Genomic DNA, 13,303 nt, shown 5'->3' on the forward strand with positions numbered 1-13,303 from the left:
AGACAGCAAGGGTTGTACCACAGTCAAGGCACAGAAATGTAGTAAGGGGATCATTAAACTAGTCCATATGACATGAGTGGTTCTCTGTAATTGTAATTTCACAAAGCTCTGAGAATACTTTGTGCGCAAAGAAAAATAACAACATTCAACAATTGTTCTCCTCCTTATCCCTTCTGCAGTGGGGTACATTGTGAAGAGTATTGCAATGCATGTGCATGCTTTCCTCTGCATGTAAGCAACGCGTGTGGGAGCTGCTCTTTATGTTGAGCACGCATGTGCTGTGCCTTGTTTACGAGCAGAGAACAGTGTGCGCATGCATAGTTTACATGTAGGGGAAAGCACATGCAAAGTGTTGATACTCTCCACAGTGGTGGCACGCCACAGCAGACGGGATGAGAAGAATTTGGGCACAAAAAGTATCCTTATAGCTTCGTAAAATTATGGTTGAACCACTGATGTCACATGAACTATACCGATGTCCTTACTAAATTTCTGTGCCTTGATCATGGTAGGACCCTTGCTGTCTTTGGAGGGTCAGAGATCTCTCGGATTTCATTAAAAATATCTTAATTTGTATTCTGAATATGAACGAAGGTCTTACTGGTTTGGAATAACATGAGGATGAGTAATTACAGAATTTTCATTTTTAGGTTAACTATCCCTTTAAGTCATCTTTGGCCCGGCCCAATTTTCACACCTTGCTCGGTTAGAACATTTGTTTCTAACTTGGAGCGTTTTCTCCTTTAGTTCATTTAGGCATGAACTCTTACATGAATGTAAACCTTAGAGGAATGCAGGCTTATATGCATATGTAAAAGTGTGTGTAATGACAGCTGCAGATAAAGTCACAATAAGCCTGCAATCTTGTCAATCCATCTTGATGGGTGCCATGAGTGGAATATAAACAAGTGTGTAAACTAACCAATGAGAGGGCAGTTTTAATCGTAAGACATGCATAAACACATTTAGTTATGTTGCCTTGTGAAAGTGAATTTAACCAAGAAAAAAATGCTACAATGTTTTGAAACAAAGTAAGCAATGTGTAGGTCTGAAAATGCCATTAAACAGCTTTACAGTTCAAATAGTAAATGAGCTTGTACTGAGAAATTTTTAAATGCAAAAACTGTTACTGTAGTCATGATTTGATTTACTGTAACCACGATTAAAAAAAAACTGAACAAGTCAGTTATTTTCTCTTGCAATCAACATTTACACTAATGCTGTTGATGTAGCTAAACTACTATTGACACAGCAACATTCCTTTAACAAGCTTTCAGTCACAAGACCAAAGAGCTCCTCAGATATTGAGTGCCATGACCTTAGCATTGTTTACATGTGATCCGGAATTTGTATAAGGCAACTTTGCTTAAGTCTTCACCCAATTAATAGTTTAAAAGAGCAACGTTTTTACTTTGTTCAATCTGCAGTGAGACACTCCTCGTGCCCAAAAGTGTAGTGCTCATTCATTTAAATCCATTCATTTGTTTTCTTGCTCACCATCTACTCTGAAATGTTCCACTAATCTCCTGCACATTAAAATGCATTTCAACTCAGGCTGACATTACTGAAAATTAATAGTGAATTAAAGAAACTAGTAGCTTTAGAGGCTAGTGGTTTGTATTGTAACTCTTCCCTCACCCAATCCAGGTGATTCGTGCAGGGACCAATCAGCGACCTTTGACCCCTGGCCAGAGCCAACAAAGTCAGCAGGAGTCCCTTGCTGCTGCAAACCCAGCGCTGGCCTTCACAGGCATGCCAGGTGAGTTATGCTTTGTTCTTTTCTTCCTGTTTTAACTTGTGCAGGTAGTCTTGGGTTAGTTGTTCCTCATAACATAGGCTGTGCTTAATTTCCATTCATCTGTGTGCTTTATGTGGAATGCGAATCTGAGGAAATGTGTGTTTTTGGCCATTAACAGTTCCAGTGATCTCCCAGAAAAGTTCATGGTCATTCTGATTCACATGCAATTTCTAACTAGTTTGGGATTATTGAAGGTGGACACTCATGGACTTGGCATTGAGCTGCTTTTCATACTAAAGAACTAATATGACACATTCTCTGGGGTCTGCCTACATTTACACAACAAATAAAATTAGAAAATGGAGGCAGAACTGTCTTTGTTTGATTTTATAAATCTTTTTTTTATCACTGAAATGCATGAACACTGTGCTTTTGTGCTCATTTTGGCAGTTCTTAAGTCTGTCACGTCCATCCTTAATTAGCGAGTGCGACAAGATTTGAGCAAAATCAGATCTGTAGCTGTGACAGAAAAACCAAAAATAGACTTGTTTCTTCATGGCTCAAAATAGGGCACCTTTAAATGTCTTGTTAATGTCTTTAGTGAATTTAATCTTTTTTGCTGGTAGATTTCACAATTAAGTTTACAATTTATTTTTTACAGTACATTTTTTTTAACCTCCCCCCAATCTAGTAATCAACAACTAAAAGTAATTAATTAAAATAATTTACTTGGTAAAAAGTAGACAGAACCCTGAAGTAAAACCTTTTATTTATTTTTTGTCTTTAAGCTTGTAAAGACACTGATTCAGACCCCTGTTTGTTATATTTTGATCAGGTTACCAAGTTCTAGCACCGGCTGCTTACTATGATCAGACTGGAGCACTGGTTATGGGTCCTGGAGCTCGCACTGGCCTGGGTGGACCTCTCCGACTGGTCCAAACCCCTCTCCTCATCAACCCAGCAGCTGCACAAGCTGGTGAATATGCTTGTTTTTGCGTTCTATTTGAACTGAAAACCTTTTCGGGACTTTGTATTTAATAATGTATTTGTTTTTTTTTATTCTGTTGACCATTCTGATTTACGTTTTCATTTTATTCCATTCTTTCCTTCTTTGACTTCTTTCCATCCTGTCGTCTAGCTGCAGCTGCATCTGCATCAGGTTCTGGTAACAGCATGTCTGGTCCTGCTAATGGTCTGTACCGGTCCATGGGTTGCCAACAGCCCCAGCAGCCTCAACCTCAGCAGCAGCCACCTCCACCCTCTAGTGGCCTGCCCTCCAACTCCTTCTATGGCTCTGGCTCGGTGGCACCCAGCTCCCAGAGCAGCTCGCTTTTCTCTCATACAAGTGCGGCACCTCCTAGCACCTCTCTGGGTTTCAGCAACACTGGTGGATCTCTAGGTGTTGGGCTAGGCTCTGCACTTGGTGCCTTTGGCTCCTCAGGTTTGTTGCACCATTTGCATTTGCATCCATTAGTGACTTTTAAGTTAAAAAAGTATGTAAAATCAACCCCTTTTTATGTTCCATTTTGATTAGAATGCGGTTTTAAATAGACATCTGCCCCAGTATGTTTTAGGTCACGTGTCAAAACTCAAGGTCCATGGGCCAAAACTGGCCCGCCACCTCATGTGGCCTGGGAATTAATTTCTGTAACACATAAACAAAACGCTTGCCTATCAATCAGTTAGTAGTGCTTTCCTTGTAAATGTTAGTCCTTCACACGTGTCACATCAGTGTGTTCTTAAACTTTGTAACTTAATGAACTGTTTATTGTAAACTGGCTTTCATATTGAGCAAGTTGGACTTACTCAGCGCTTGTCATTTATCAGCGTTTTCAGCAACATGATTATGAAGATTAAACGATTAAGAAGAGAAATTATTGGTTTGTACTAGAAACTGAACATTATTAAAAAATGATTATCCTTAATCTACAGCCTCTGCAAATGGAGTGATGTCCATTTCTTGAATGAAGGGGCAAAATTAAAGTTGTAATGTTTTCTCATTATGTAAAAAGGTGGGCTGCTAAAGACTAGTTTATTCGCTTTATTTGCATTCAAATTAATTTAAAACGTCCATGTTTCACATCATTATTAGGTGCTTTAATAATACAATGCGTGTATGTTGCGTCATTGCATGATTAAACCAGTTCATTGAAATGAACTTCAACTTCAAAAGAACCAGTTCATGTAAAATAATCGAATTTCCCCGTTACCTGAGGCTATGGATTACAGGTAATATTGTAAATAATTTTCAGTTTCTTGCACAGAACGATTGATTCGCTTAATAAAACCTCAATATATCGTCAGAATCATGGGTATTTGTTTTGTGGCACGTGACAGATTTGCATGTTGCACTTTCACTGTCACTGTGTGGCATGTACATAAACATGCACTAACAACTAACATGATCGCTATACAACTATTTAAATCGCAAAATACATTTGCTTACACATTCGAGAATTAGAATATCAACTATTTCTAGTTGAAAAAAACAAAAACAGTACATTAATCAAAATAGAAGTGCCAAACTTGTTGTATAGCCATGGAAATAGGAATGCAATGCATAATATCTTTTTATGTTTTTTCAGAAAATTTTAGTAAAAAGATTTTAATAAAAACAGTGATGGTCTGTTTAAAAATTTAAATTCTATAACAGAGTTCCAAGGCATAAATACATGTTTTTGTCATCAACCACACCATTGCCAATTTTTTATTTAAGATAAGTTTTACATGTTTAATGTTTGTTACATAATATGATTAATTAAGAAATAAAGGCCCGGTTTCACAGACAGGGCTTAGCTTAAGCCAGGACTAGGCCTTGGTTTATTTAAGATATATAAGCAGGTTTTATAAAAAATACCTTAGAAGAAAATGTTACAGGTGTGCATCTTGAGTGCAACAATGGCACTGACATATTTTAAGATATGTTGGAGCAAGATATTTTCAGTTGAGACAGCTCAAACATGCATTTTAGTCTGAGACTAGCCTTAAGCCTTGTCTGTGAAACCGGGGGAAAGACTTCTCCCAAAATAACCAGAATTGAATGTTTTGGTGCTGTTTTTGAAGTATCTTCGTGAAATTCTTTGGGGGATGTGTGCCTTTGTAATCATCAAGCTCTAGAATTGCCCCTGATAATGAGCTATGAAATGTGTTACATTTTCCTAATGTGATGTGGAATGGGCAGCAATTGAGTATCTGAGCTTCAGAAATTGATACTCTTGCTTTAGGTGAAGGAACTGACTGAATAGAGTTTGAGACGCATGGATTTGGTTGTCATAGCAGATCAGTTTGTCAGTTGTGCTCAGTTGATCTTATCTTTCTCTCTTTTTTTTTGTACTCTTGTACTCCTGCAGTATCAAGTTCCACTAGCAGCAGCGCAACCCGTCGGGACTCCCTTTTGGCCAGCTCTGACCTGTATAAGCGTGGTGGTGGTAGTAGCTTGACGCCCATTGGCCAATCTTTTTACAACAGCCTAGGATACTCTTCCTCCCCCAGCCCCATTGGACTGACGCCTGGTCACTCCCCTCTGACACCTCCACCCTCTCTGCCCTCCTCCCATGGGTCCTCATCCAGTCTCCATCTGGGTATGATCTCTTAGTTCAACTGATTTATCCAAATCTGAGTTTGTTTCCCTGATCTAGCACAGTGAAGCCACCAGAAGTGCTCGAGCGGCCATCTTGCTGTTCCCTACTGACAGAGGACATCATTGACTGACAGCCCAAACCTTGACCTAAAACTTCCCAATCTGAAGTGCATCAGTCACACAGGATTAGTTTTGTAATATAATTTTGTAATAATAAGTGTATGTAATTAAATTTTTACTTTAGATGTTATCTGCAATGCTTATGGTCTTTTCGGCCAGGATAAGCGATTTATTGAAATTAAGGTGTGTGCCGGCTGCGCACTATATGTAACTAATGCAACACAATATAAATTTCTTTCACGACATTAAACAAATAGCCATTTACATACTTGGGACGTTTGTGTTGTAAGAATATACAGGGAGACCTCAGATATAAAAATGCTGACTCGTTATGTGATGTATTCATTAAAATCCTACGATTCCCTATTAAAACAATAGAATGTATGGGAATACTAGTAATAGTGGTTGACCGATATTGGTTTTTTGACTGCCGATATCTTGGAAAGCAGGGTGGCCGATATAATTGTATTTATTTTAATTTAAGAAATTTTAAATTTGAAAATTGATTAAAAAATAAATTTGTAAAATAAACATACTTATACTTTAGATGACAAAGTATTTTTCACAAATAAATAAATATTTAATAAAAAGGAAGTAAACACTCAATTTTACATAGAGCACACAGTGAAGATGACATGAATATGACAGTGGACAAATGCATAAAGTCCAGCATAATTTGAAAACACAAATTTAATGTTTAAAGCATTCAGTTCGCACTGAAAGTCACGCAGAGAACATGCGATAATGCAGGATACACATGCACACTTCACAAGATCTCACAACTGGATTCGACAAAGTTTGCAAGGTTTGTGAAATTAAATGTTCATTAGCCATTCAAAGATTTGTTTAAATAATATAAATGCATATTTGCTGAATGCTGACGGCAAACGAGAAAGTATTATAATGTTTGCATTTCTATTACTAATAATATAAAAACAATCTTTATAATACTTTTTTGGATATTTTAATCCCTTTGTTTAAATGGGTGGTTGATTGGGATTTCACTTTTTTTAATGTTAGTGTGTAATGTTGCTGTTTGAGCATAAACAATATCTGAAAAGTTGCTGCTCTGAAAGTTCGATTCAAACGGAGATATCGTTTTTTTAAATTCTGGCAGTTTAATGTCTACAAAAATGGCTTACTTCCCGGGTCCGTTACGTCACAAACCCAGATAAACCCCACCCCCGGGAATAAGCAGCAAAGGGGGTGATGCCATGCTGCGTTGCTTTAGGGAAGAGGAAGAGAAAACTAGGGGTGCACGTAAAAATCTATTCATGTATGAATCGCGATTTTGTCTTCTAACGATTCTAATGGTTTCACAAGTTTCAAAATCATATGTTCTAAAGAAGAGGTTCTTAATACTGTTCCTCGCATCCCCCTGCTCTGCACACGCTCTGCATCTCTCTCTCTCTCTCATTCAGATTGTCAGATCAGCTCCAACAAACTGTTCCAATTGTACACTTATTTACACATAGCAATGAGAAGCGTTTGAGCCATGAGAACTGCGCGTGCAGGTGCTGTATCCTTTAATCAGGATAAACCCGTATATTAAAAGCTAACAGAAGCAGTAGCCCTTACAAATAACAGCGTATCTAAATGTTTGAGACAACAACAAGTTAAAAAAAAACATACCATTATGAGCCGTGCTTGCACAGGTTTTGCGCGACCCTCTTCTCTAATATCCTTTGCGTCTCAATCGCGGCTCAAATTGATAAGCAATATAGACGACGCCATTGTTTACAATACAACCGGAGCACATGCTGCTGAGCCGAAGGGTGGGAAGTTTAGAAGCACTCTAGAGGCGGTTTAGCGAATCGCAACACACTGGATCAGCTAACCAGGCTATTACATGGTGGAAAAAATTTGAAGAAACATGTTTCGTGTTAAAAAGTCGGTGCTTGAAATAAAAGCTTTTTATTTAATTGATTTTTATTGATGACTGCAGTGTTAATATTTTAATTGTAGGCCTATAATTCATTGTATTATAGACCTGTTTTAAAATACCCTTTTTTAAAACATTTTAATTGAGGAGTAAATATATAGGCTAGCCTAATATTTTGTTATCCTCGCAGCACGTCAGTTATTTGGTAATTATTGCGGGGCTAATTAATTGTAATTTTAATTTAATAATAAAATTAACTTCATAATAATAACAATAAATGGCCTAATAAAAATAAGAATGTAACAGGCCTACATTAATTGGAAATGCCAAATATCTTAATACTGCCAACAATTGATGTTTTGACAATATATCTGGCTATCGTCGATACAAGATCATCGTCTTTCGACGCAACCCAGCAAGGGGAGGTTATCACAGGGCCTTTCACCCTGCGTGCCCGTCCGCTAATGTTACGCCACTGGGCAGACAGCACGTTGTGTGTTACGCCATTTGGGCTGCCTTGTTGAGCGCAGTGGCACTGAGAGAATTATATTTCACACACTTTAAGCGGTTTTATTTTCCAAATGTTATCGGATTAGTCCAACGAATCGAATCGTTCGGTTTGAAATGCGTACCAAACCAAAAGCCTCATACCGAACGGTTCAATACGAATACGTGTATCGTTACACCCCTATTAGACATGCTTCCTCTATCCTTATTAGACAGATCTGTTAACGACGGCGAACAAGAGGGAGAATGTGAGCACTGTGTGCTCAGGTGCTGCCATTATCAGCATTGTCAAAATAAAAGTCTGTCGCGCCGTCAAAATAACAGTCAAACGCAACGGCTAAGCAGAAAAACTTATCGGTCGATGCCGATATTTGAAAAATGACAAAAATATCGGCCTTGGCGATATATTGGTAGACCACTAACTAGAAATACCAATATGATGGTGTGGTGGCTTCACTTTTATGATGTCATGAGCAATCCAGTTTTCTATTATAGATCAGTGGTTTGTTTTCCAGTTTGGGTTAAATGAAAACAATTTTCACACCAAGCAAACCCAAACTAAGGTCAAATGGGCTCTGGTCCATTTTAAAAGCTATGTGAGAATGTTTTAACCCCCTGAGCTTAGTTTGGTTTCGTTTGTTTAGTTCACTGGTTTTCAAAGTGTGGGGCATGCCTGCCAGGGGTGGTGCACATGTTCTGCAGGAGAAACTACACAAGGGAAGAAAACTCTAAACTCAAAATCCTGTTTTCCCCTCTCTCCTGCTCCTCTCAGGTGGTCTGACCAATGGCAGTGGTCGTTATATTTCGGCTGCACCGGGAGCAGAAGCCAAATACAGGAGTTCAGGCAGTACCTCCAGTCTTTTTAGCTCTAGCAGTCAGCTCTTTCCCCCACCACGAGCCCGCTACAGCCGCTCAGATGTCATGCCTTCAGGACGTAGCCGCTTACTAGAGGACTTCCGAAATAATCGCTTTCCCAACCTGCAGCTACGAGACCTGCCTGGTCACATGGTGGAGTTCTCTCAAGACCAGCACGGATCCAGGTCCCAACTCCTCCCAGTTTATACATTTGCAGGATTTGGGAAATCTTGGATTTTTATTTTTTTTATTCAGTTTTCCAGTAATAAAAAATGGGGAAGATTACCTTAATACTCAGAAAAATAATTTTTTGTGTTTGAAAATGTTTTAGAATCACATTATTTTAATACTTGTTCATTGTATGTCAGTCTTGCACGTTTTACAATTTCTGACATCTGTTTTATTTATTTATTTATTTTAAATCTATATATCCTATATCTGCTTATTAACAGTGCTGTAAATGTTTTTTGTATTAACTATATATATATTTTTTGACAGCATTTGACAATTTAGATCATGCGTGTCTGGAAACATTGCAAAAATGGCAATTGAACACAATTAAAACACTATTGTCATATAAAATACATGTCCTGGAAAATAATTTAATGAAAGATTGGGAACTCTCTATGTTGAATATTCCTTTAAATTCCTTAAAACATTTTTTTTTTAAATGTAAGGTCATTTTCTCAACGTCCAGGTTTATTCAGCAAAAGTTGGAACGTGCAACTCCTGCAGAGAGGCAGATGGTATTTGGGGAGATCCTACAGGCTGCTTACCAACTCATGACCGATGTCTTTGGGAACTATGTCATACAGAAGTTCTTTGAGGTAATTAATTTTAAACATTCAACCACAGTGTCGAGGACTGCGTTTCTAGGATATGCTTTAATCAGTTGCTCCAATGCGTATCCCCATCAGACTCAGATCAGTTTTAACAGGATCAGGCTTCCACCTTTTGTTCTTTTGAATATAAACATGGAAAATGTAAAATATTGTCAGTTGAAAACAAACACACAATACTAATGTAGGAAGTCTATTGTTTGTACACTACACGTGAATGCAATTTTTTAAAAAAAAGAATATACACTACCAGTCAGAAGTTTTTGAACCGTAAGATTTTTTTATGTTTTTAAAGTCTCTTCTGCTCATCAAGCCTGCATTTATTTGATCCAAAATACAGTAAAAGCACTAATATTGTGAATTATTTTTACTATTTAAAATAACTGCTTTGTTTGAATATATTTTAAAATGTAATTTATTCCTCTGATCAAAGCTAAATTTTCAGCATCATTACTCCAGTCTTCCGTGTCACATGATCCTTCAGAAATAATTCTAATATACTGATTTGTTGTTCAAGAAACTTTTTTTTATTATTATTATCAATATGAAAAACAGTTGAGTACATTTTTTTTTTTCAGGTTTCTTTGAAGAATAGAAAGATACAAAGATCGGCATTTATTTGAAATAAAAAGCTTTTGTAACTTTATACAATATACCATTCAAAAGCTTTGGCGTCAGTAAATTTTTCTGGGGGAAAGAAATTATAGAAATTAATACTTTTCAGGGATGCTTTAAATTGATCTAAATTGACGATAAAGACATTTATAATGTTACAAAAGATTTCTATTTCATATCAATCCTGTTATTCTGAACTTTTATTCCTCAAAGAAACCTGAAAAAAATTCTACTTAGTTGTTTTCAACATAATAATAATAAATGTTTTTTGAGCAGCAAATCTTAATATTGGAATGATTTCTGAATGATCATGCGACTGGAGTAATGATGATAAAAAATTAATCTTTGAAATCACAGGAATAAATTACATTTTAAAATATATTCAAATAGAAGTTATTTAAATACTAAAAACCTTTCAAAATTTTACTATTTTTGCTGGACTTTGGATCAAATAAATGCAGTCTTGGAAAGCAGAAGAGAGTGTGTATTCATTTTTTTCTCCCAAAAAATGCTTTTACTTCTGAAACTGTAAATGAAAATATAAATGTACGTTTTGTGTGTGATGACTTGTTCATGATGCATTTCTGTCTTTGAGAGTAACTGCTTTCTCCAATTCTCTGCTACAGTTTGGCAGTGCGGATCAGAAACTGGCACTTGCGACTCGTATCCGCGGCCATGTGTTGCCGCTGGCTCTGCAGATGTACGGTTGTCGTGTGATTCAAAAAGCTCTGGAATCCATCTCTTCTGACCAGCAGGTAATTGTAAGTTGCCTTTTGTTTTCTTTCCATTTTACACATTAATCCACAATGTTAGGCATTGTTTGATTGTACTGTAACTTCATACAGTACAATATAGTCCACTATGATTAAAAAAAACAAAAAATTTGTCTACATATATTAAAATAAAAAATGTTTAGAAATGGTGGTAGTTCTCAGAACTACGGAGTGTTTAATTGAAGGTTTTAATTTTTTTAATTTCTCGTGTGTCAGAGTGACATTGTACGGGAGTTGGATGGTCATGTGCTGAAATGTGTCAAGGATCAGAACGGAAATCATGTGGTGCAGAAATGTATTGAGTGTGTCCAGCCCCAGGCTCTTCAGTTCATCATTGATGCCTTTCAGGGACAGGTATCAGCTCCACAGACACTCAAAACACTCAGAAACAGAATTTACATATATGTTGGTGGCAGACCAAATATTGATGCATATTATTGCATGTCTGTTGAAAAACTTCTTTAAGAAGCTTTGTTGTCTACTCTAGTCCATGTTAAAATCAGAGATTTTGCTATACAGTTTATACCCTGGTAGATATTTTCTGGCTATATACTATATCAGTAGTTAGGACTGCTTTGTTACTTACACCTGGGGACAGTTGCATAAAATACTTAGACTAGTATTAGAGTTTAAGTCAGTTGGCCTAATTTGAAAATGTAAAAGACTGATTATTCTTTATCTAACTGCTAATTAGCAACAATACTACTAAAAACAAAGGTTTAACTTAGTAGCTGTATCTATGCCTATCCCCTCTGTGTAACGAAGAAACAGACTAATATGAAAATCCAGGATGTCATGCCATAAGTAAAGATGTGGATTAACATAGGATGAATAGGAAGTAATTATTTGGTTAAATTTAAGACAATTCAATTATATTGTGATAGGAAATTATCTCATACATTGCTAAATAATTTTAGTCACACCTCCCTGACCCTAGATGTTGGTATTTTAGAGAATCGCTTAAAATATGATTAGTAGGGATGTAATAATATCAATATCATTATATCGCGAAAGCAAAACTGTCTCAATATTATCGTGGTCACATGACACTATGAAACATTAGCAATGCTTTATTTTTGCGGCAGAGGATTACAGCAGTTCACTAGATTTGTAGTGAGATGCGTTTTTTTTTTTTGTTTTGTTTTTTTTAACTGAAGCTTTTTTCTTTTCTTTTTTTACTGAGTTTTCCTTCAAAATAAAACGATGTTATGTGCCGCTGTTGCTGTCTGCCATCTAGTCCGACAGCTACAGCCAGTCTCCGTAGAAATCCATGTTAAACGGGGTAAAAAAGATAGACTGAATTGAAACTTTTTTAATATAGGCTAACTAAAAATGTATGTAGAGTTAAGCTGTGCTGTTCTGCCACAGTAACGGCAATAAGCTAAAGGAATTCCTTTAAATTACTTGTTTTATGTACCAGAAAGTCTGTCATGTCTGGCACTGTATGCATGGCTTGTTAAAATAGCTAAAATATTGTGAAATAATAAAGTAATATGGGGTGGTTGACTTTTTTTTATTTTTTTTTTTTTTTATAGGCTTGATTGTTTATGGGGTGCAGTCAAGCATGTGTTCGTGCTTCCTTTTTTAAAAAACGCATTTATTTTCACTTAATTAACCTTTATTCTACAACACTCTGTCCCTTCTCTGATAAACTCCCCGATTATTTCGTGTTTTTATGGAGCCGCTCCCTCAGAAATACGCGATGGGCTCAGATTGGTTAGCTGGTCCAGTGTGTTGTAATTGGCTAAACCGCCTCTAGTGCACAACTAAACGTCCCGCCCCTCAGCTCAGCGACATGCGCTCCGGTTGTATTGTAAACAATGGTGTCGTCAATATTGCTTATCAATTTGAGCCCGATTGAGAGGATATTAATGAAAAGGATCGCGCAGAACCTGTGCAAGCACAACTTTTAATGGTATGTTTTGTTTTATTTGTTGTTGGTTCATAATTTTAGATACGCTGTTATTTGTAAGTGCTACTGCTTCTGTTAGCTTTTAACGTACGGTTTTATCCTGATTAAAGCTTTAATACATCACAGCAACTGCACGTGCGTCCATTTATAAAGCTTCTCATAGCTATGTGAAAATAAGCGTATAATTGGAACAGTTTGTTGGAGCTGATCTGACGATCTGAAGGAGAGGGAGGGAGAGATAGATGCAGAGCAGGGGGATGCAAGGAACAGTTTTAAGAATCACTGCATTAGAACATATGATGTTGAATCCATTAGAATCGCTAGGAGACAGAATCGCGATTCATATATGAATAGATTTTTGCGTGCACGCCTAGTTTTCTCTTCCTTTTCTCTAAAGCAGCGCAGCATGGCCTCGCCCCCATTTGCTGCATGCTCCTGGGGGCGGGGTTTATCTGGGTTCGTGACGTAACGGACCCGGGAAG

The 13,303-nt window shown here is 37.1% G+C and overlaps 1 protein-coding gene across 4 annotated transcripts in view; it reads left to right on the forward strand.

Annotated features, from left to right (window-relative positions):
- Window positions 1–13,303, forward strand: part of LOC306843388 (pumilio homolog 2-like) — a 75,992-nt gene that overhangs the window by 45,961 nt on the left and 16,728 nt on the right. For 2 of the 4 annotated variants that reach the window (XM_079374853.1, XM_079374855.1), the window contains exons 11-18: window positions 1,648–1,759; window positions 2,574–2,714; window positions 2,877–3,179; window positions 5,089–5,319; window positions 8,600–8,867; window positions 9,380–9,509; window positions 10,763–10,897; window positions 11,126–11,263. In XM_079374853.1, the coding sequence (XP_079230979.1) occupies window positions 1,648–1,759; window positions 2,574–2,714; window positions 2,877–3,179; window positions 5,089–5,319; window positions 8,600–8,867; window positions 9,380–9,509; window positions 10,763–10,897; window positions 11,126–11,263 (1,458 nt within the window). The remainder of the gene's footprint in view (window positions 1–1,647; window positions 1,760–2,573; window positions 2,715–2,876; window positions 3,180–5,088; window positions 5,320–8,599; window positions 8,868–9,379; window positions 9,510–10,762; window positions 10,898–11,125; window positions 11,264–13,303) is intronic. The other 2 variants (XM_079374854.1, XM_079374856.1) reach the window with 1 other exon arrangement.

Source organism: Barbus barbus (assembly GCF_936440315.1).
Source record: "Barbus barbus genome assembly, chromosome: 24".
NCBI classification, from domain to species: Eukaryota; Metazoa; Chordata; class Actinopteri; order Cypriniformes; family Cyprinidae; genus Barbus; species Barbus barbus.